Source organism: Lichenostomus cassidix, chromosome 6 (assembly GCF_008360975.1).
Source record: "Lichenostomus cassidix isolate B80296 chromosome 6, HeHo_3.0, whole genome shotgun sequence".
NCBI lineage: Eukaryota > Metazoa > Chordata > Aves > Passeriformes > Meliphagidae > Lichenostomus > Lichenostomus cassidix.
The window spans coordinates 5,663,169-5,687,555 of NC_139487.1; the positions used below are offsets into that span (position 1 = coordinate 5,663,169).

A 24,387-nucleotide genomic window follows, 5' to 3' on the forward strand; every position below is an offset into this window, starting at 1 on the left:
CTGTTCCAGATCTTTCTCTTGTTCAAATTACAACCTGACTTTTACGGTTTCTTGCAGGCCAGCCCTCCAGATCTCTATATTGAAAGATTTAACGTAGCTCTTGGACAGTATATGGGAGCATTGCAGAGCATTGTGCCTCTTTTCATATATATGGTAAGTTTTAGAAAATTCTTTTCAAATAAATATATCCATACACAAGATGCTGACTGAAAGTGAAAAGAATAAAATGCAGCGATAATGATTTCTGACATGAAAAACTCGTGATTCATGCCTAGTTTTGCTACCTGCCTAACAATACTGATCAAGTTGTATGGGGACAGGAAGGGGAAGCCATGCTTCTTAAATGCAGAGTTTTGCATTTGGTTTCTGCCCTAGTACTTCTTTCCTGGGACTGGGGAGAATGGTTTTGATTTTAATGGGGAAAAAAACCCATCTCTAATAGTTAATTATTTATATCATTTTGAACAGAGATAATTTATTGACGTGTTAAATTTTGGCTTTGAGTTTGGGGAGGTTGTGGAGATGATTGTTTTTTGCTTTCAAATAGTATTTGAAAAAATACTATTTTCAAATAGTATTTGAAAAATATTTCAATAGATTCAGAAAAGACAGGAAGAAATGTATCTTGGAAATGTCTTTGTTATTTGATAAAGCGATCTAGAGTGTTGGATGGATGAAGACAAAATAGTGTTCATAGCGCTATCAGACATATTTGGAGTGGTTCAGGAGCTAATAATTTGCATCCTTTTTGTCAAAGTACCAAAGCTTTTATTACCTTTTTTTAGTGGTAATGACTAACTTGAGCTTGAAATTTGTCCTTCTCCCAGAAACTGTCCTTGTGTTGGCATTGTTGAGAAATGAAAAAAAAAAAAAGAAAAAAAGAAATATTTGTTGGAAATGAAACTTAAAAAAAATATTTAAACTGATTTATGTTAAATAAACCTCAAACACTTCAAAGTTTTTCTCATTGGTAGTTTCACAGAGTTTGCGAAGCAGTATCCTTTAGAAAATTCACTAGTGTTTCAGAGAATTTAGGTAACTGGCTACAGTATTTTGACATAGTGTTACCATACAGATTTGTTGCATTAAAAGGAATTTGCCTTTCTTGAACTTGGTGTCCTCTAATCTGCTCTTTCATCTGCTTATCTTACCTGTTAGTTCCTCTTGCTGCCAAAAGCAGTGCTGACTTGGCTCAGCTGTATAGCTGGTTTGTAAGGCTAAAGGCAAATTAGCTGTCATACTTTTTCACTGAAATAATTTATTCATCAGCGTTGTGCATGATGTGGGAAATACCTCTGGAGAAGTTAGGATGAAAAATACTGTCTCTTAGTTTTTTCTGTATGCATTTGGAAGTACTTTTATGTTCAGGTATTCTTGCACTCTTACACTGTAGTGTCTAATCAGGTTTTCTCTCACACAGCAGCAACACTTTCCTCTGTTTGGTCCAAAAATACAATTGAAAAACAACTGCAAGAGGTGAAAGCCTATTTACTGTACAGCTTAAATTACAGCTTTGGAGTTACTTTAATAGATACTTTTCAAAGAACTTTGAAGTGGACCAAGTTGTTAAACTCTGCCTTTAAGTCAGAGGTGACAGGGCTTTCCTTTTCTGTGATTCATTTAATCAGGAGTTTCCAAGGCTGTTGAGTTGCTCTTCAGGACTTTTTTCTGAAAGGTTAATTATAGTGCTGCTTAGGAAAACTTTTAATATGCATTTAAACACGTTTAAAATCTGTGAAGCTGAGGAAAAATGAAAGCTCTTGTGTAGAACTTGAGTATGGCACAGTATTTTGTCTTGGGCTTAGTCCTGTGTGTCTTCATAGCAACAGCAGCACTTTTTTTTTTTTCTTTCCTGATATGAATCAAACCATTTTCTTGTGTGTGACTGGTGGGAATACAGGAAAGGTGGTTTCTTGCCCTGTGTGTGTATGGTGACCAAGGAGTGTTTCAAAGCTTAGCTGGAGGGCTGACTTTGCAACTCAGGGAATTTTCTTTTTCCTTCTTTTGCTGGGAGCACTTTGTTTTTTCACACGGTGATGGGTTTTTTCACTCTTAGGCTGCTGCAGCAGATTTGTCAGAAAAGCACAGAGACCAAAAGACCCTCTGAGATTCTGTGAGTTTAGGCTCCTTCAGAAGTTCAGGGATGTAACTGAAGGCAATGCAAATTAAACTGGAAGTCAGCTTAATACACAGTGCTGTATTGCTAGTGGAAAACTATTTTGTAAATTTAAGTGAGGATATTCTGGGTGCTTACACATTGTACATAGCACAGTATGCTGCACATGTGAATGAAAGAATATTTCCACTCGAATAGAAAATTAAAATTTAGATGATATTCTTGAAGAATCTCAAGTTTTCATTTTACTTAGCTGTAGCTGACAATCTGTTATTTTATCACTTTACATAAGTCTAATATTTGTGAGCACTGTGGTTTTAGGAGAGTTAAAATTTTGTTCATAGCCTCTAAAATATTATTATCCCTACTGGGTGGTATTGCACTTTGTTGCTTATCAGCTAGAGGGCATTTTGTGTGTGTCTGTACACACAAATATATGTGAGTATGTATATGTGGATGAGGTGATAAGCACTCCTATATACTGTTTTTTCTTCTTTCAGGTACTTATTGATCTTCTCTTAATAATATGAACTGAGTTTTATATTTTAAGATTTGCCAGATTGCTTTATGATATGGTGTTTTGTAAAATTAATATTTGTATCATACCTGACTTTCTCAGTTATTCAGATCTGCCTACCTTTTACCTGTCAGTTAGAGCTTTATGTGACTGGAGACTTTTTTTTGAGAAATACTGGTACAGCCTAGGTAGGGACATGTTATACAGAAAATCTTCCTGATTTACCCCTAACAAGAATGGGCAAGGTGACAGCTCTTCTGCTCTCTACTTTCAGCACTGTGAATTGGAAATTCAGTATGTATATTAGATTCTTTTTCATTGTCTATTTAAGCTCACACAAGTGTAACATCTTCTTGGAAAGGTATTTCCAGGTGAGCAAATATGAAGAATATTTTCCATTTGTTCTGTGTTTAAGTACTGCCTTGTAAATGCTGGGTTGTGGGTTTTTTTTTTGTTGCTTTTCTAGTAATGAAATTAGCTGAAAGTTTAGGCTTTCCAGCCCCTGAGCAAAATGAAGCATCATAGTTTGCACATCTTGTGCAAAATATTTAGGAGAATGATCTGGTGAAAGGCTGTAGTGTGGTGTATAGCTTAACACTTCCTAGAAATGTATCTTTAGTTGCTGTGGATTTCTGTTGCAATGGCAATTCACCATTGATCAAAACCATTACAAATAAATTAGTCTGTTTCTAATTAGACAGATTATTCTATCTGCAGAGCCTTTCCCTCAATCTCTGGTCACAGGCCCAGGGGATGGGCAAACAACTGAATCACAGTCCTAAATAAAACCTCTACACGTGGGAAACCTTCAGGGAGGGAACCACCAGCAGCAAGTTTACTAAATTGGGGAAAAAAAAAAATCTTTTTAAGGCTGTTGTCCATCACTGGAACAAACATAAACTGAACAGGGGCATGCATTCAGCCTTCAGATGGCTTTTGTTCTATCAGGTTCAATCTCTATTAAAGGTAAATAACTGCTGGTGAATGTTTGCCACAAAAGTTGAAGTACTTTTCTGCCTGGACAGATTGTTATGGTGTGTTTGTAATGTTGGTGATGGCTGAGAGAATGGGTTTCACACAGGAATGTAAAGATTGCTCTGTGTTCTGAGAGTTTGTTCCAATTTTGTTAAATGCTTTAGTGAATAGGAGAAAAACGTGAATTAAAGTGTAGAAAAACCTTTCTCCCTTAAGATATCCCTTCTTCTAGTAAATCTCTCAGATGAATGATCCTGTTGATTATTTTTGAGTTGATTTCCCACTAGGTTATCTGTTTAACTCTTCTACAGAATTTGTCCAAATTACTTAATTCAGCTGTTCTACTTGCAAGTTAGCATTTTAGTGATGGGGGTTTTATCTTGAAGCAGTTAATTTTTCCCCAGCATTGAAAACACCTCTGTGAATAAAACACAGACAAGAAATCTTGCTATTAATTGCAGAAATGGAAATGGAGCATTGATACCAAATAGTACTTTTAAGTATAGAGTCCCTTAAGGAACTCATGAATAGAATTTCCTTTGAATTTCCCTAAAATAGACAAATTCATTATTAATGCTGAATGGGTCAAGGTAATGGAATCCTAAAAATTTTATTGTAGTTCAGTTTTATAGATTTGTATATATCATTTATTTCCACAGCCGATTCATTCAGAGTAGTTGTCCTCTGAGATTGTCAGGGAGCCACAGAAGTGGACAGTTGTGCTGATGATTTATTATTGTAACCTATATATTTTAATGGCTTAATTCCTTTTAGTCATTGGAGAAAATACCTTCTTTTGTTACAAGCATGATATTCAGCTGTATTTTGGCATTAAGAGAATTTATAAAATTTATAAAAGTTCTAAAATTAAGTGTTTCGTATACAAGCTCTCCAGTCTGGATCAATATGGAGATAGAACTCTATAGATACAGAAAACAAAATAAAAATGTATGGCTGCATGTAAGTGGGTTTGTCACTAATGTTTTTTTGTTGTACAGGCATGTTCTATTTAGTTTAAATGCAGTCACCAAGGAAACACTTTACAGGTGAAATATTCTACAGCTTTAATATTCTGAACTGTTTTTATTCAGGGAGAAAAAATAAGTTTACTTTGTTTGCTATTATGAGAAACAAACTTGAAAATTTCTGTCTTATTTTCCAGAATAAATTTTACATAGAAACCAAGCTTAACAGAGACTTAAAAGATGACCTTATAAAGCTGTTTACGGAACATGTTGCAGAAAAGCACATTTACAACCTAATGCGTAAGTAAAGCTGTTGAACTTTTCTTATAATGGAAGTCTGGAATGCCACACTGCTTTCAGACACTGTGAAAATTTACAGCAAATAGGGAGAAAATGCCAAATATTAGTGAACTTCAGTACAAATTCCTTTGAGGCATGAGAAAATGTGGCACACTTCAACTTACTTTTTCAGAAATCTCACTTTATATGAAGTAATAGTTTTCTTGAGATCTGGGGGAACCAATATTTATTTTCCCTTATGACTTGTGATTATGGCATAATGAATGTTTTATTGTTCTCTTGCTTATGCTGTTACTTTTTATTTTTGTTATCAAAATACTGACAGGTGTCATTAAGAACATGGTGTGGTCAAAGAACTGTGATGCCTCTGGGGTTATTGTCATGATATACTCGAGTACTGCTGGAGTTGGTGAACTGCAGAATGCTGACAGCAAGTTCTCTCTTAAGTTAATGGGTTAATGCAAATATAATGTGCTTCAAGGGATACCCACAGGAGCACTTAACGGGAAGTGTGACTGCTGTGGTGAGCCACAGGCTGTGTCTGAAACCTGTCACCTCAGTGTGTGAGCACAGGGACCTTGCTGCTGGCCTGCTTTGCCCCTCTGAAGAGCAGCTAGCAGAGCATTAGAGCAGTTGGAGTGGAGTTTATTGCTCTTTTTTCCTTTACTTGGGCAGCAGTGCCCTGCTCTCTCCAGCAAAGGGCTGGGGGAAAGCAGCTTTGCTGTTTGTTTCAGGGTCACTCAGAGGTGACATCCTGGGCGAGGGGTGACTGTAGGGTGACTACAGGGTCAGGGAGCCTGGTACCCTGTAGGGATGGGAGATCATCAGCTCTGCTGAAGTCTTGTTCTTACCATCTGCAAAAGTGTCCCCAAGAGCAGATCACATCACCTTGGAAATAGCAGAACAATGAGGAATACCCAGCCATGGGCCTGATGTTTTATTTAGTGCCAAAGAGAATTACTGGTGTCATGAAACCTGGTAACACGATTACTGCAACAAGATAATGGAAAATTTGGCTGATATTGCCTTAAAATGAAATACTTGCATTTTCAGGCCAATGGCAAAACAAAGGTGTAACACTGAATAAACCTGTGACATAAGTGATGTCAGATGTGTGTTGCTAAGTAATTAACTTTTCTGCAGTGATAATGGCAGAATCAAATAGAAATTGCAGATGAACTGTTGAAAGGAAAAGACCCGTGGTGTTGTGTGTTTGTGGAATCAGAAATACTTCTCCCTAGCTCTGTTAATTGCAGAAGTAAATTGAAAAGAAAAAAAAAAAAGAAAAATAGAAGTAAGCTGTCTGTGTTGCTGTATATGGAGTTTCTTGTTTAATGAGCAACTTCCTTGGGTTCATTTCAGTGTGACCATCAATTTGTTAAAGCTAAGTTATTTGGGTTTTATCTCCCTCCTAAGTAAGATGATAAATAATGACAGGCATGAACTCTTAACTTTGATCTAATTTTATTAAATCTTGGATAAGAGGATCTATAAATTGAGTTAAAGTGTGCCTAAATAAAATTTTAAACTTGCTAGCAGAGTCCTGGGAAATACTTGAAGATGCATAGCACATGATGTAGTACTGCAGAGGTGCTGAAAAACTTCTAGTATTGTATTTTTTTCTGCCATTCTCAGCTGTTCTTTTTAGCTTGCTGAAATTCAAACAAAAATAGATGGGTAGTACCTTCCTTTTTGGAAGTGTAAGGGCTCTATGAAAATAGAATGCAAGTCAGTTTGTTATTTACTTTGCTTCCCAATGTCAGCGTGTGGTGCTGTTTTGCTGATATTTGATACAGATTTGGTTCAGCAAAAAAATGTTTCTGTATTGTGAGGAGGAAAAAATACTTATGAATGGGGATGCTTTGGAAATAAAAGTCAAGGAAGTAGTGATGTGTATGGAGAAATGAAATCCTGGGGCTGTTTTTTAAAGAGATGCTGCAACTGCCACTTCAGTGAGAGGAAGTATGCCTTCCCTCTATTTGAAAACAAACCCACCAACAAATTACAAAATTGGTTTAATCCATTTGTGATCTGGACTCAGAAGGTCACAGTAACATCTGCTCTCACTCCTGATATTTGTTGCTATGTTTTTTTGTATGAAGTGGGTTTTGTTTATAGTACCTCATCATTCTCTCAGAGCCTGGAATTTGCCATTTCTATTTGAAGCAGTGCTCAGGAAGGACTGTAAGTACATTTAAGGTTCATTTGAGTTTTTTTAAAAAGTTCCTGCCCCACTTAAAAAAGATGGGGTGGAAGAAGCCAGAAGAGCAGCCCAGATTTGTTCTTAGTGTTTGATCTCAGACTCCCCAGGCTGAGTCCCCTCGTCCCTGTGCTGGGTGGTGGAAGGCAGGAAGGTGTCAGATCAATGCCTGCTACAATGGTCTCTGTGGTGGGAGCACTTCTCTGAGCACTTGGTTGCAAATATGAGAATGATTAAGGTGTGAATTCATTATTTACAGAGGAAATATTGCCTAAGTGAACATTACTTGGACAAATTTTTTCCTGCACCAATGGCAGTTTGGTTCCATTTGGGGTTTGATAGATGAATTTATTTTTTTTTAAAGGTGCTCCACTATCTGGAGCACTTCTCATCAGTTAAAGAAATACATATAAAAACTCACTATACAGATCCACGAACACAATTGTGTTTATGAAACATTTCTACACTTACACATTTATCCAGTCACTGCTCTTCAAATTAAAGTGGATACATTTGAACTAAGTGAATATAACCTGATTATTTTCCATACAAAGCCAAAGCTGGCTCTTGCTGATAAGACTGCTGTATTCAATGGCTTGGGAGAAGTTGCTGTGTGCAGAACTGCTTAACTGAATGCAACAAGCAAAGATACAGCATCTTATTTACATGAAGCTTCAGAAATAAGGGCAGGAGGGGGAAGATGAAGATAATATCCCCATGTCACTAGGGAAGGGGTGTCTTTGTTCCTGCTACAGTCCTGCATGAGGTGACTTGTAAGCAGAAAAACTCAGAAATAGGTTTATTTTCTCCTTATGCAGCCACTGTCTCTTCTGATAGTCCTGCACTGTAATCTCCCTGCCCTGGAAAGATCCTGCCTGTTTATTCTTGTCTAGAAAAAGGGCAATTACTGTGTGAAAGTGAATAACAGCTCCTAAAACTCTGCTTCTAGTAGAGCAGTAGGTAAAATTCAATGACAGTGAGTATTTGCAAGTAACCGCCACTCTTCTCTTTTTGAATATTGGCAGCTTAGTGCCCAAACTGAGCTCACTTTTGAATCTAACAATAGAGGAAAAAGCCATTAACAGCGTACTGTTGTGTCTCCTTGGTGGAGAGATCACTTGGGTTTAAATTACAAGAGTTTGCAATTATTCCTGTTCTCTTCCTGAAAACTAAAGAAAGGAGGGTGAGTGGTAGGCTGGAATCCTGCTCTGGGAGGTTGATGAGGCTCCCAGCATCTCCATATTGAGAAAAAAGCAACAGAAACTCAAGCTGGTTGTAGAGGTGAAAACTGTATTACAGAGCAATCTGAGTGGAATATTCTGCTGATTCTTTGCTTACAGCAGTGTTTGTGGGGGAAGTAGGATGTATCAGATTGATACACTTCAAATAAGCCTTAGCATATCTCTGAAGTACTTCAGCCATTTATATCTGTGTGTAGAGGCTGTTTTTTCCCTCACATGTCAGTGTTTGCAGTTCAAGAAGTGATTTTACTCTTGAAAGAGCAATCTGCTGGTACAGATCATTCAGTACAAGTTGCTTCTTCCCAAAAAAACATCTGCCTGCACTTTTGTACAGTAGGTACTCTACTGGGAAGTCAGGTGAACTTTATCAGAGAGAAAGTATCATTGTTCAGCACTGCTGATTTTGCTCCTGTCGCTTGGGGTAGTTACAGAATTAGCCACTGAAACCTGAACACACAGAGTGTTTACTGTGTATAGATGCTAAAGGCATGTAGGCAGTTGTTGAATGTAGTTCTCCATGTGAGCTTGTGTGAGCTCAGAGCTGAACCCAGTGTAAAAATATATCACATATTTTACCAAAGTAAGTTTTTCTCATGGTTTTACAAGAAAAAGTTCTTTGAAAAAAGCCTGGAGCAGGGAGACCACTCACAGCCTACTTCACTATGTTTACAGTTTCTAGTTAGTTACAGAGGAAGTATTTTTTTCTGAAGATTTTTACATATGATGGCTTTGTTTCTCCCTAGTCAGGTCACTTGGATTCAGATGAGGGGAAGAGATCTTGTTGCTCTGTTTCTTTTTTTCTTGAAGGTATATTAAAGTTCAGTAGAAGGGCCATTGTTGTTGGAAAAGGTTTTCCTTTATAAAACCAGGAAAAATATTTCCACTGCATTGGTGCTTTCTAAAAAATATCGGGAAAGTTTAGTTGAACATTGGAGGAGATTGCTAACAACTCTCTAACAATGAAGTTGTCCAGCTATCCTTCTGAATTCAGCAGGTAGAAATTTAATGGAAAATTATAGAAAATGGATCTATTTATAGCTTTTAGAGGTTGAAGAATGTAGCAGGGAGCATGTTGGCTGTGCAGGGATTCTCCTGTTGTTGTGCAGTGGCTCAGTAGGAGTGTTTGTTGCTCTGTGGGCTCCCAGCCCTACGTATATAGCAGCTGTGTTTTGTTGTGCTGAACTCCCAAAGCCTGGTGATGTCAGTGAAGCATCCTCATCCCTTTGGCTGTGTGCTGCTTTGACATAGTGCCTTTCCTTAATAAATCCCATATCCAGCTTTTGTTTGTGAATACAGAACTCTCTGAGAGGAGCAGTGCAAAGACTGAGAGAAGGGCTGTGATTGATGCCAAGTTCATGGCCTGACTACAGCTATAACTCAGACCACAGAGTTTGTTTTGATGTGTCCTGGGTTTTTTTTTCACTCCCCATGGCTCACCCTGTGGCAGAGATAGACAAGAGAAAGATGGATTGAATTGACATTTGCCATGTTTGAGGTGGCAGTATCTTCCTCCCCCTCGATTTTGACAGCTGTCTCAAACAATCTGCATATGAGAAGCAACCTGTTACTGCCTTGATGCACAAACTGCAGAGAAAACGTCCTGACAAGGGGAGAAAACACTCTCCTGGTTTTTCAGCTTCTTGCAGAGAGCATTGCCCCCAGCCTTTCTGTATGCTGCTGACATTGAAGAAATTGTTCTTTGTGCTTCTCATTTCTATGTCACATCTAATAACTATGTTTCATAGGGAAAATGATCTTGTGCTTGAATGTCTGTCCTGAGTTGGTTTTGACAGAAATGCCTGCAGCATCATTACAGATTTGGTGCAGCAGAACCACAGGCTTTTTTCTGAGTGGTTTGGACCCTGTAGGAAGAGCTGGGGGTTTCATTGCATGGCTTAGGCCACATCTGCATTAATAAATGGGGTGGTGTAAAGAGAGCACCTCTGGTGTATGAAGCACCTCTGTGTTGGTGTGGAGGACCCAGTGCTGATCTTTCCCTGCTTTTTGGAGAGTTTTCTTTCCCACTTGCTAATGTCTGTTCCTTTGGACAGAGTGCCAGGGAGTAGCAGTTCAAGCACATCTGGTTTAATCTTGCCCAGAAGGAATTAAAGTAATATGCTCCAAGGCAGCTCTGTCATACCAACCAAGGAGCAGCAAAGTGGGGATGATCAGGGAATTTGCTTCAAAATCACATTTCTAATCTGAACTAAAGCTTTAATATAGAAACTGCCCTCAAGCATTTGAAATCATTATTCTTTTTTTCTTTGGGACACAGAGTGACTACTGTGATGACAGAAGCAATGTGTTTTAGAAATGTCTTTTTTGATTACTGAGGCCCTTTCCTTCTGTAGTATATTGGATGTTACTCAGCTTCTAGACATTGCCTTGCTTTTCCCTAAAACTCTGTAAAATTAGTATGAGAAGAAAATCTGCACAACCCTACCATGTTCATAAACTCTATTTTTTCCTTTTTAAGTTTAAGAATGATACTGGAAAAAAAGTAGATTTTAAAAAATAAGTATTAAAAAAGGCAGAGTTACTGGCCTGTGGGGTGACTCTGTCCTTAGAATTAGCCTATGTGTCAGGATAGGTAAAATGAAATGAGATTTCTTCCTCAGGGCCTTAAAAATGAAGAAAGGTAGTGGAGCACTAGGACAAAATACTAATTAATTCCAGTGTGTTTGTGCCAGACTAAAACAGGGTGATTTCTGTTAGAATTCCTCAGAAACAAAAAGCTAGTGTGGGCTTCTCCCCAGCTACAAAACTGTTGAAGTTCCAGCTTCTGTCAGTAAATGATCTGGGGGCAAGAGGGTTCTGTAGCATAAAAGGTCATTTTTTGAGATGTAGGGAAGGGGGATCACTTTATTGTCAAGTTCTTCATTAAATATTTTTAAAAGAATTTTTTGCATCTACAGGGTTGTGAATTTGTTCAGTGTTTAATTTCTAGCTTATTTTATGTTGGCAAATAGTCTGATAATTTCAAATTTCCATTTCTAACCTTATAAACAACGTTTACATTGTTTATATTACAACAATGTGGGATGCTGCTATTGTAGGAAAGTTGACCATTCCTTCAAAACTCTTGTCACATTAATGTCACCCTTTTCTTAGAGCTCAGCAGGTACCTCTACACCCTGCAGGGCTGTTAATCCTTTATACCCTCTGTGTTCTGCAGATCTGATGGAATAATCAATAATAACACACTCAGCAGTTCAAGGTGCTATCACTAATATTGAAGTAGCAGCTGTAATTTGACAGCTAAGGACTAAGAAATTGTGTTGTAACAATATTGGAAGCAGTCTGGGTTGTTAGCAAGTATTGTAGAATACATTCAAGTTCTTTAAATAACAATCTACATGCAAATTTTGTCTCTGAACTAAACCTTTCATCAAAGAACTCTAGGCCATTTTGAAAAGTTGCAGCTACGTTTCTTATTTTCCTTGCTTCATGTTGATGAAGTTGCAGTACCTCAAATTAAGTTGGAAAATACAGTCTCAAGTAATGACCAGCATGGTTAATCTGGCTCTGTGGCACAGAATAGGAATAATGTTCCAATTTCAATAAGGGCTCATAAAATTATGAATGTGAAAATACCGCCTTATTTTCCAATTATACAAGTCCAGAAGTGTATATCTCTACATTTATAGCTTTGTTTTTCATATTTATTTTTTTTTACAGCACTGAATATTTTCCGTGTGATTAAGACTCAGAATTTTTATTTTGTAGCATGTTTATTAGGTACTTAATAAAGCTTTTGGTCTATGTAATGAATATATTAAAAGTAAGCTGTGGTTTTATTAAATGCCTAGTGGCAAATGTGTAGTAAAAAAGACAACTTTTTATGTGGTGTTTTTTTTTTTTCTGATCTACATTTTAATTCATTACAAATTTGCAGAGAATTTAAGTTGGTAAAAATTTATTTCTGGTTCTGTTTAAAGGAAAGTAAAAGCCGGGATCATGAGGAGTTTGATGTAACTGAAAATGTGAGGGTTAAGCCAAAGAGAAAGTCAGTTTTCATTTAAAAGGCTTTTGAAGTTCTACATCAGTATTTAGCATGTAGGAATTGTACCTAACTTAAAGGAGTGAAAAGGCAATACATGATCAAACTTCATCAGACAATTTAATAATAAAATAGGCAGCAGGTAAAAAACCCCAACAAACCCAAATAACAACAGTAAAAAACGAACACAGAAACCTGAGCAACCTCACAGAAAACCACAACCAAAAATGGCAACAGCACAAACTTACAGCTGCATCTTGGCTGCTGGCTTTGGCAATTCCCTCCCTGTTTAATTGCTGTTGGCATCTGGGCTCAGTCCAGTGCTTTGCATGGACCAGGATAAAGGAATCTTCATTCACATCTTCCAGGTGAATGTGATTTTATCACAAGAAGTAGAAAGGTTTGTATGGTCAGATGGACCCTGGATAATTTAGCGGAGAGAAAGGTGATTTATTCCTGACTCCGTGGGATCTGCAGATCCTCCCAAGGGGCAGATATGCTGTGCTCTTATGTAAAGGCTTAATTCTCTGAAGTATTCAAGTTGTTTTTCACACAATGGTATAAACATTGTATACATCGTGGAATTAAGTCCTAAAAAGCACAGTTTGTACATCAGGAATACAATCTCCATCATGTCTTTGTTTATGTTAAGCAATGGGTTCTGCTTCTGTTCAAGACTGGAGAGCAGCAGCTGATTAATGCCTTGGTGTGGAAGCTCTTGGAGTTGCTTTTATTACGAATATGGTTTCTAATTTTTTTAAGATGCATTGTTGAGTAGTTACAACTTTGAACACATCTGCCTAAGTCATACTTATGTATGATTTGTTAAAGCAGCTTACTTTGATGTTCTGTTGGGTTACTAGAAAGGGAAGAAGAAGACCTTGTTGTACTAACATGCAAAAGTTCTGCTGTTCTGCCATGTTCGCTAAGGAAAATAAATCTGTTTTCAAATAAATGTTGAAGGATAGAAAAAGATTTTTAGAACAGCTAAATCCTAGTTTTTGCAAGTCAGTCTTGAGTTATGAACTTGTGAATTTGAACTTGTTGAGGCATCATTTGCTGCTCCTGGGATTGCTGGGGTCCTGGATCTTGATGAATGCCCCACTGTAATTAGGAAGTACCTTAAATGTTCATCAAGGGTTCTCCAGTGCTGCTGTGCAGTAACAAGGTAACTTGGTTACTGCAGAGTATCTGAAGTGTTCCAGGTTCATGCCTCGCTTACTCCAGTATAGTTCATCGACTGTTCCTCAAAAATCCTTGAGGCCATTTTGGGTGTTGTCTTACCTCAGTTCAAGAATATTTCAGAGCATTGTGTATCTTCCTGCAATTAATGCATTTCATCATGGGAACCCACACTTCTCCTCTTTGATTCTGCCAGGAGTTATTTTCCAGACTATTTACAGGCTAATTAACTGGTTTGACTGTTAGTTACTTAGTCTGTAGAATGTGATATAAATTCATGAACACTGTGGGAGTGGTCAGATGGTATCATGATGTCATTACCACTCTCATTCAGCTGAGGTTCAGTTTTATTCTGCCTCTCCCTCTTCTATCTTTCTAAATGCTGCAGGTGCAGTTCTGGGAGTAGGTAGAAGGAGTCTGTGCAACTTCTGTGTTTTAGGCTCTCATTAGTTATTCTAATAAAGCAAGAGTCAAAGCCTTAGTATTTGTTAGTCTTTTGTAAGATTGTAAAATATCAACAGAGGTAATTTCAGCATGTCTGGCATAGCTGTTTGTATTCCTAGAGTCTAAGTGACATTCTGAGGAAGTGATACAGGACTGAATGAATGTCTAAGTTTGTTTCATTGCAAAAATGAAGATGAATTTGTGTGCAAAGAAGTTTTACATATTGGCACCTTTGTTTACATGTTTGTCTTTAAACCTGCATTGAGATCTTTCAGTTCTATCAAGAGAGAGGAATGTTGTTTGTTCTTATGGAAACCATCCTGAAAACACAGATCCTATAGCAATACTATTCATTTTTCAGGGATTGGTGTCCAGTTTTTGGAAAACTAGATTAGTTTATACTGTGTGGGTTATTAAGCAGTATATTCTTTGATTTTCTTTATTGAGAATTGGGAAATACTTGCCATTATTTGTTACATTGTTGTTGAATATAGTACTGTGATGCTTGTATTTATTGACTGTAAATCAGGAGTGAGTGATTTAAATCTGCATTATAGCAGGTGATGTGTGCATTTGCAGATGTATATACACACACATTGTTTGGATTGTGCATTACTGTCTCATTATAAAGCACTATGCCCATTTTAATTCTATGATTTTCAACTTTCTTGAGTGCCAAGAGGCTGTTTGAAAAATCTTTATGAAAGGGGCTGTAAATATGTCATTACAGAACAAATCACAGGCTCTCACACCCTCAAGGCTTCAGCTGAAATGAGCAAGCACTTTTAAGATGGCTCTTTGTAAAACAAATTCATCTATAACAGTTAAATATAACAACTTTGATTACTTGAAGGTTACAAAAAGTACTTTGTTTTAATTTGCCTATGACATGAGCCACTTAAACAGTTTCAGAAGGAGAAGAAAAAACATGCTACTGAAGATTTTTCTTTCTATTTAAGTACTATAGGGGTAGATGCTGAAGCCAGAACTGGAGATGCTCTGAAGGTTAAAAAGCAGAGTCTCTTCAATGTAAGCCCAAGAGATATGTCCTTTAGGTAGAATTTTAAGAGTAATTTCTCCTCTGTGTGGTGGGTACAGAAAGGTGCTCAGCTGCTTGCTAGAGAAATGACAATCTAGAGGTAGCAGTTGGTTTACAGCTTCTTAATTTATTTCTTTTTTTGCATGTCTGTTTCTGTAATCCAGTTGTATGTACAATGCTCATATAAATACAAATAAGGATAAAAGCCTGTGTATCATAACATAAACAGTAAATGTGCTATTGCCAGGTTTTTCTTCAAGAAGGAGGTGCAGTTATTAAATCATTTTTAAAAGAACAACTTTTCTTCTTCAGTGTTTACAATTCTTACACTACGTGTACATAGACTTTCAGTCCATCCTTAGGGTTGTGTGCAAGATTCTAAATGCTGTAAAGTAAGGATCTGTGGGTCTTCAGGTGTTTAACACACTTGGTGTGAGAGTGCTTCCAAAAATAAATTGTTTGCTTCAGTTCTGTGTCTGAATACTTTCAGCCATCATGTGGTTGGTTTTGCTTAGCAATCCCTGCTACCTCCAATGAACGAAAAATAAGTTATTCCACATTTTCATAGTACGTAATTTGAGCAGGATACTTCTGTCTAAAGCTGATGTTTTATTACTCTTGAGAACAAGTTGTCAATCAGATAAATGTGTCTATTTTCTTTGTGAGGGCATCAGGTACCAAAGAAGGCAAAAATCTATGTGTAAGAGCCTGTGTTTCTTGGTTGGAAAAACTGCTGATTCTCTTAATTCTGTTTCAGCTTTACTTTTGGAAGCTCAGTCAACACCGTTTCAAATAACTCCTTCAACCATGGCAAACATTGTGAAAGGCCTCTATACACTACGACCAGGTAAAAAGGAAAAATGTTTGTACTGATCTCATATTTCCCTTCAGGTTGAAAGTGCCTTACAGCTGTCAGACTTCAAATGTTGCCAGAAAAGACTCTAATTCTAGCTTGGTACTGGGGCCCGTTCTATTTAAAACCTCTATCAATGCTGGATGAAGGGATTGAGTGCTCCCTCAGTCGTTTTACAGGACTGTGGGAATTGTATAAAAACTTGTGATGTACCTCAGTGAATTTACCTTTTTTCTAAGTAAATACCCTTTCTTCTAAGTAAAGATCAAATTTAAGGTGACTCCTACAACCTGTGGAAAGCCTGGCTGCAGAAGTAGTTGAAGCTATTTGTTTCTCACAGAACTTGCTGTGCAGTTGCTGTAAACCCAATTTTCATCTTTGGCTTAGTCTTAAAGCCTTGAAGCAACTTCAAAGTAAATTGTCTTGCTCCTGTAAGACAGTGTTCAGTGTAGTGAAATTAAATCACATTTCTGTCCTGAAGGTGAACCAGTACAGGTTAAAATTATATTATGTACGTGAAAAATGTGTTGTAAGCTTTGGAAGATAAGTGAGAGAAATGCATGAATTCCTCTGAAATGGGGATGGAGTAGCAGGGTTGGATGGTGATACCACTGTGCTTTTTAGAAGTAAGGCTCAGGCAAGAGAGGAGTACAGTTTGTGGATAAGTTCCCTGGAGTAAAATGTTAAAATGATTTTCTAATTATCCAAGTGATTTTGGTGGTCATCATTTGCCTGTCCTTTTGAGTGTCCAGAGACTCAGCAGGTCCTGTGAGATGCAGCAAGAACTGAATTTCAATCTCATGATGAGGTTGAGAAAAGCAGTAATTCTTTTAGCTACATTAAACATCTGATTCTAATAGTCTCTTTATTTGTTCTGCTTTAAGGCATAGTTTCTGTGGGTTTGGGGGATGGTTTGGGCCTTTTTCTTCTTCTTTTTTTAAAATTCAAGATCCTAATATGCATTCAAAATGAAGTTACATTTGTCAAACAGTAAAATTTCCAGAAAATATCTCTTCCATGTATTTTGTTATTGCTTTCTCTCTTCTTACAGAATGGGTACAGATGGCACCAGCTTTATTTTCTAAATTCATCCCAAATATTCTACCCCCTGCTGTGGAATCTGAGCTTCAGGAATATGCTGCTCAAGACCAGAAACTTCAAAGAGACCTTATTCAGAATGGATTTACTAGGTAATAATTTTTAATCTTATGCAGGACAGTGCTGAAATGGTAAAAATGGATACACCTAAAAATACTGACGAAATAATTTAAGAGTTAATAACCCTCACAACTCAGTATCTGAAATATGGCCTTATTTTCCACATCTTTTGAGCACTAACAGCCCTGCAGATGGTACCAAAAAAGCAGATGATTGGAAGGCTTGAAACATTTTGATCAGATTGCGTGCAAAACACATCCCTGTGTTTTGGTTGTGCTTCTACTGTACGATCATGCTCCTGTTCAACTTCAAACTTTGCTTTGGCTGTTTATTTCATTCGTGGTGCTTCTGAAAATGTCAGTTTTCTCCTTATTCCAGTTTCAGAGTTATTTATACAGTCAAGGCATTTATTTTAAAAAAATATTTCCCATCCTGAGTACTGAACTGGGGAGGGGAAAAGGGAGAAGACCGAACAGTAAAAGACACAGCAGAAAATGTTCATCCTGTAAATTGTTCCCTCTAGGCAGTGCCTGTTGCTCTGTTCTCTTCTATTTTTGTGCTCAGACAAAGGCACAGCACTTCCACCACAAACCATTTCTGCAGTAGTCTGACAATCTAGGATCAGGCTGGGGAAGCCTCATGCTCTGTTCCCAACAGGTTAATTTCTTCCTAAATAGGAAACATCTTCATCTTTCCTGTTACCTGTATTTATATGAGCATATAAATATCCTGTATTTAGATGAGCATTGTATGTGCAATGCTGAGGGTCTGGCCCTGTAGTTTGAACACCCACTGGATGTGGGTTTGTTTAGTGTTGGGTGTATTTCTGGATTTCATGCCCCATGGTTTCCCTCAAAGGTCATCTCTCTCTTCAAAGCTTGGTAAATTATTGAGCTTCAAAGCTCTGCTGTTGGCCCAAATGCAAATGATATGGTGCAGACTCTTTCCTTGTAAGTCTGTCTGTTGAGGAAAAGATTTTTTGAGAGATAAGCATAAAAATAAAACCATAAGACTCTGGGCTGAGAAACTCATTGCATTTGGCCCACGAAAAGAAGTGTGAGACTTTGAAACTGAGTAGGCTTATAATGCTGACAAAAGAATGTAATGTACAGAACAAAACAAAAAAGGGAACAATTTGGTGGTGTCAAACTTTCAATCTTACTAATTCTGTAGGTGGCTGATAATAGTTCTGCTTACAAGTGCATTTCACCAGTTTCACACTGCTTAGAGAACTAAACATGACATTTCAAGTAGTAGCACTATATATCCTCAAAACCAACTAGGTTGAAAAATGTTTTTCTTTAGTTACCTGAAAATGAGAGAGACCTGGCTGTGAAGTTCTTTGGCTTGCTCTGTAAGGAGAGGTTATGAAAGGCTGGGAAGGGTAGTATGGGGCACTGACCATTGCAAAGGCTAAGTGCTTATGTGGTTCCTGGTGGAGACTTTGTAGGAGCCTCAGAATATATTTTAGTACCTCCTTTTTTATGCAGAAAAGTAATTCTCTGACACTGGAACTAATGCAAATCTATAGGAAATAGCTTCTGTTCTGTGTAATAGGCAGGAGCACAGGAGGGATTAGGGCTTGAGAGTCACACAAGCAAGATCTAAGTAAAGATTTCTGTGTCAAATTGTTTGCAAGAGTCTGAAGTTCTAACCCTTCCTTGGCTTTCTGCAGTTTGGGTCTTCTGGGTATTGGACATGTGGAGGGTTGTGTTATGCCCTGCAGGTTTAGAAATTTGGGCTACCTTACCTCATGCTTTTGTACAATTGCTGTTTCTATGTAGCTTGCTTTCAATTTATGAAATAAAAATGCAGGCTAAAACTTTGCAGAGGAATATCTGCATCAGTGGCAGGTAGTCTCTGATGAACGTGTTTGGCACAGTCTATTTTATATAGTTTACATCAGTGAGTCAGTGCAGTCTGTTAAACTGGAGGTTGTATAAAGTGTTAAGAGCTGAGTCCCATCATTAAAGGGACTCAGGTAAAAGCAAACTGAAGTACAGGGGAAATTGCTACATGACATTTTCCAGTGTATTTGAAATGCACTTTGCCTTGAAATGTATTTCAGGATGTAACATGCCTCTTCCTACTATGAGCATAGGTTGTTTATGACATTAAGAATTGTTCTGAGGTTCTATTCCTATGCATATAGATGTATAAAAAGGTTGTTTTTCTCAAGTGGCATGCCGAGTCTGTTCGCTTCTGAGTTAGTATGAAATGTCATCTGTTCTCCTTTAATTATGCCAAAAAATGGTGATGGCTTTGCTGTGTTTTCAGCAGTAACCACAAGGAACACAGCACAGTGAGGTGTACTCAGCAGCAGTAATGGCACATCAGCCTTTAGTTGAAGAAGTCAACTTGACAGCACCATTAAGTGCTAAAATCTTCTGCTTAAGGAGCAAATGTTGTCATCTTTGACTTGCTTAGAGTCTGTAAAATTCAGGAGCATCTTTTCGGACTGACAGATGCAGTATTTTCACATAGTTCTATAAAGTTTGGTTGAGGAGTTTAAAGTGAGGAAAACAATTTTATGCATGATTTAAGTTCCAACTGTGTATGAGCATTTCTTTCAATCTTCATTTTTTAAAAAATCATCCTATGCCATCAAGCCAAGTGTCTGTAGCAAAAACATGAGCTAATTAAATCTATGAAATATAGATTATACTTTTAATGAATTGAGATTCCTGCAGTAGTATTATTGTTACTATGTTTGCATTTTGTTTCTAAATCTCTAGAAGCTGATGATTGTGCTGAGGTATTTCACTGTTGTTTTGAAGATCACAGAATGGTTGGGGTTGGTAGGGACCTTTTAAAAGTGTGAGCTCCCTGTGAGGAGCAGGGACATCTTCCATTGAGGTTATGATGCAAACATCTTTCTTTGCCTTTTCCCCCAGAGGTGATCAGTCACGCAAGAGAGCTGGAGAAGAGTTAACTTACAGTAAGTATGGATCCAGCCCTGCCCCAGGCTGCTCCAACCCCTCACAGCTTGGGCATACAGGTCCTGGTGGCCTTTTGGGTTCTCAGGGTGGTGAGGTGTCAGAGGCTGCAGCTCCACTTGTAACAGCTGTCTGCAGTGTAACCTTTGCCATGCCAAGAAGTAATCCAAACTGCTTGCATGTAGAGCCATTGGGGAATGGTATCTGGTCTGGTGCTGTTGTTAACTTCTGCTCATTTTATCAGCCCTCTTTCCACCAAGTTTCCTCATGTGCTTTCAGCTGAGTATGTTCACTTTATTCCCTACCATAAAAAGTCATACAGTTTTATGATGAACTCCTATTACAGGTTGAAATGAATGAGTGGACATTTATGTGGTGCAACAGCTTCTGTTTGCACTGTTCATGTTTTGCAGAGGCTGCTGGGATTTGGGGGAAATGTGGCAAGGGATATAATGTGGAAGTTTAATATGAGAGAATTTCTTGAACTTTTTCTGTAATTTCAGATGGCTCATCAGCTTGTGCAAGCTCCAGAGGATACAGATAGTGAATATACTGGATCAGCTTCTATTCCTAGCCAGAACAGACACTGGAGGAGCACAGGTGGTATCTGGAGCCTCCTTTGGCAACTGCTGATACTCAAGCTCTGACACGAACTATGCCTCAAAGAAGAGTTTTGGACTTTCTTCTTTATCTATTAAAATGTCAGTTGCTGCTACAGTTGGGATGACTTTGAAAGATATTATTCCTTGGTCTGGCCTACCAACAAGTTCTTGTTCTGTGACCTTTGTGAGGAATGCACCTTGAAAAACAATCCTTTCAAAGTGGAAATGGGCAGCCGAAATCAGCAGCTTCCAAAAGCGTTAGAATGGAAGAATCCTTTTTGCACTCTTTTCTTAATATTAAGGACATTCTTAAAACTAGTTAACACGTCAGTGTATTAGATTTTAAACTTCAAGTTATTTTCTGGAGCTTCTACTTAAATAATAAGAATAAAGTTTCATTATTTTGCAGTATTTGTTTGTTAGTTTAAAAACTGTCACCTTTTAAGAGTTGGTCCCATATAAATGTATCTTCTGTCAGGGAGTTTTGAATTCCAAATTTTTTTCTTTTATCTCTTTTTTTTTTATTTTTGTTACTTGGTATTTTGAAATCTGTTTTCCTATGTGTTTGTACTCTGTGCCTTCAGCTTGTGCACTTTGCGACTTTATAGACCATATTTTGTTACTGCAAAATGTGTTCTTGAGGAAAAACTTGATGTGAACAAACATGCTGCAAAGTTGCACTTTTCTCTTGCATTAATAGGAAGTGAATATAAGGAGGAAGGAAGAAAAGTTGAACCTATCACCATCACTAATAGTGACTTGGAAGTTTGTCCCCATTTATTTTTCACATGTATTAGTGTTTAATGCAGGGACCAACTCTTGCAAAATCCCCCTCACTGACTTTTCATTGGCCTCAGGAGTTGGACTGGATGATCCTTGTCCCTTCCAACTCAGACTATTCTGTGATTCTATGATTCCATAATCGCAATAGGTGGAGATGAGAATTCCAGACTGAACAAAATACCAAGATGTGGTTTATTTTGTGCTCTGTAGAAGCATTGTGGGCAAAACTCTCCAGTGTGGTGGGTCTGCAGAGTGCATCTCCATCAGCACAAGATTTGCACTGGACTCAACAACGGTACCTGTCCAACATCACTTGGAGGCTCCTGTGCCATTTCTCCTGGTGGGGAGATGTGATGGGGCTGTGACAGTGGATGTAGTCAGAATCAGGGATTTGAGGAGTGCTGTAAAGTGTGCATGTGCCCATCTGCCTCCTGCCTCCAGTCTTGTGCTGGAGATCCAGCTGAGGCCAATTCCAGGGGATCTGGGCCTAGGGGCTAAGCCTAGTCATTGTGATGTGGGTTTTAATCAGCACTATGGCTAATGCAGCTCTTTTGTGAGGGGAGAAACATACTTGAAAAAGCAGTTTCATTACAGGGTTTGGGTTGTTTTCATTACTATGGATTTTTTTTAATCACCTTTAGTTATGAAGAGAAATAGGTTGGTAACATAAAATCTTTCTGAAGTAAAATAAAAGTTTCTTCAGTTTTGTCTGGCGCAACTTGTATGCCTGTTTAAAAAAACAACACAAAATACCAACACAACTCCTTTCATGCTTGTATGGGTTCATTACAAAATGCAAGAAAAAAAAATAGATGCGGCAGGGACAAAGTTTCTTTTTGTTTTTTATCCAGGTTTTATGTCAGTGAATTTAATTCCATCAGTGTCTCATCAGCCACTTTGGCAGTGTGGTTTGGTTGCAGGGTGGGGGAGGAGGAATGACACTGCTGGGATTGACAGATTCAAATATGATTTACCTATCTATTTATTTGCATATTTGCAAAGCCTGTTTAGTTTTGTGGAGGTGTTTCTTTTAAAATTAAAACCCAATGCTTCAGTGTTTTGTGTTCAGTGTAAACAATGCCAGCAGTCTGAACTCATCCCCAGTAGTGTAAACCAAGCCACTCTGAGCAGGAATTTTCAGGTGTTGAGAGTGTCTGCTTCAACTTTGGTCCCAGCTACTTCAGTTGGAGCAGAATTAGATAAATCAGGGGGTTTGAAAATGCTGAAGTGTGCTGTGGAGAAGTTACTGAAGGCTAATAAGGAACAAAAATAATTTGCCAGCTTCCAGGTTTTTAAAGTTTTGGCTTTAAACAAAAATAAAACCTCTGATAGTGTCCTTAGCTTTAAAAATCACTGTCTGCTGAAATGGCAATATTCTTGAGTTAAGAATAGATGCGTTAACCTAATTTGGTTAAAGTTTGTTTACAACTTCATTACCATCCTAGTTGACACAATACAGTAACCAAGCTCTGTCATCTTTGTCAAGTGATCACTTTTTCTCTGTTCTTAAAGTGATTTTACTGGTTCAGGTTTGTGAATAACATGTAGTACTTTTGCTTCATGTCTGAGGCAAGGGTTTAACATTCATTTTCCATTGCATTATGTTTGGGACACCAACTTCTAGAGTGACAATTCCATCAAAAGGTAAAGCATTCCTGTCAGTGTGGTCCACTGTGTATGCACTCAGTAGGGCTTGGATGCTTCTTGTCCTGTGTAGCATTGTCACCACTGGCCCCTGTGCCTGAGAAACCTGTTTGTTAAGCACTGTATTATGTTGTAAATTTGGCATTACAATTCCTGTATGTTTTGGCATTATTTACATAATGCTGAAATGTTGTTTATCTGTTGAAGACATTATCATTGTGACTGAGCATGGAACAGAATACAGGATACTATCCTAAATTATTTTGTTTCTCTGTAAACTTGCATTTTACTTACAGTCAAACTAACTCAGCCAACTTGAGCATTGGTACTGTAAAGCCACAATTACCAACAGCATGATCCTAACTTCAGTATTTAATTTAACCAAATAACTTGTGGTGAATCTGTTGCATCTGTAGCTTACTCTGTTAAGATCAAGCAGTAAAGTTGGTTATACAATGGGTGTCCTCTTCATGTTGCACTGGTTCTATAGCCAAGCTTGCTACATTAAAATATTTTTAGATTAATTTCATTTCTTTATTTGAGAAGTTGAAATATTTAAATTCAGCGTGCTGACTAATGGTTGGCAGTTGTTGATACATGGTTAAGATGGTTTTTGGTACAAATGATGGGGTGGGGGTTCTAATCAGATAAGTACCCAACTCTTCTTCAGCTCCATCTCCTTCCTGCAGTTGTTGGGGAAATGTTTACAGATTAATGTATTGAAGAAAAAGTTTTTGACTCCTGTCATTTGATAGAAATATGATCAGCCAGATTCATCCCTTTTGATTTTTCCCTGACATGATTATTTACTTTCTAAAAATTAGGAAAACCAAACAAAACCCCCAGGAACTACAAAGGGCATGTTTTGAGTGACTGAAAAATGTTTTTCATGTACACTGTGACAACCCTGGTGAAAGGAGTATTCTGTAGAACTATGGAATAAAAAACAACCACTTGAATTTGAGTCCTGTCATCAACCCAGCTCCAGCAGAGAGAAAACAAAGAATTTGGTTTTGTGGTTTTTTTGTGTGATGCCCTGACATGCACAATATATCTAGAGAGCGCTTACTTCAGCTCACAGTGTGCACCTTTAGGGTTAGTTGATGCAGCCATCCTGGATTTCATCTGGGATAAACAAGGATCTTTTTGGTAGCTTACAAACTTCTGGTATTGGTGATTGGGGCAGGTGTGAAATGGGTAGACTTATTCTGGCAAGTGTCATTCCAGTAGTTACAAGCCATGGCAATCAGTGTGATTCTGGCCCAACATGGTATCTTCATGCCCATAGTGCTTGTTACTAGATAAATGTTGAAGAATTTAAATTTCATCATTGTAGCACTGAAATAGACTGGCTTTGAGTGAGACCAGAGTCACCTGAGAAGGGAAGTTGTCCCCTGTCTCTGTCAGGAGGGACAGAAAATAAGCATTACTG

General features: G+C 37.9%; 1 protein-coding gene across 2 annotated transcripts in view; it reads left to right on the plus strand.

Moving 5' to 3' along the window:
* The window catches only part of CACUL1 (CDK2 associated cullin domain 1), a 44,723-nt gene extending 21,239 nt beyond the window's left edge, over positions 1 to 23,484 (plus strand). Inside the window, exons 4-9 of one of the 2 annotated variants that reach the window (XM_085064725.1) lie at positions 58 to 153; positions 4,771 to 4,873; positions 15,737 to 15,826; positions 16,884 to 17,022; positions 19,885 to 19,928; positions 20,430 to 23,484. In XM_085064725.1, the coding sequence (XP_084920851.1) occupies positions 58 to 153; positions 4,771 to 4,873; positions 15,737 to 15,826; positions 16,884 to 17,022; positions 19,885 to 19,928; positions 20,430 to 20,470 (513 nt within the window). In that variant the 3' untranslated portion in view covers positions 20,471 to 23,484. The remainder of the gene's footprint in view (positions 1 to 57; positions 154 to 4,770; positions 4,874 to 15,736; positions 15,827 to 16,883; positions 17,023 to 19,884; positions 19,929 to 20,429) is intronic. The other variant, XM_085064726.1, reaches the window with a different exon arrangement.
* The last annotated feature ends 903 nt before the right edge of the window (positions 23,485 to 24,387 follow it).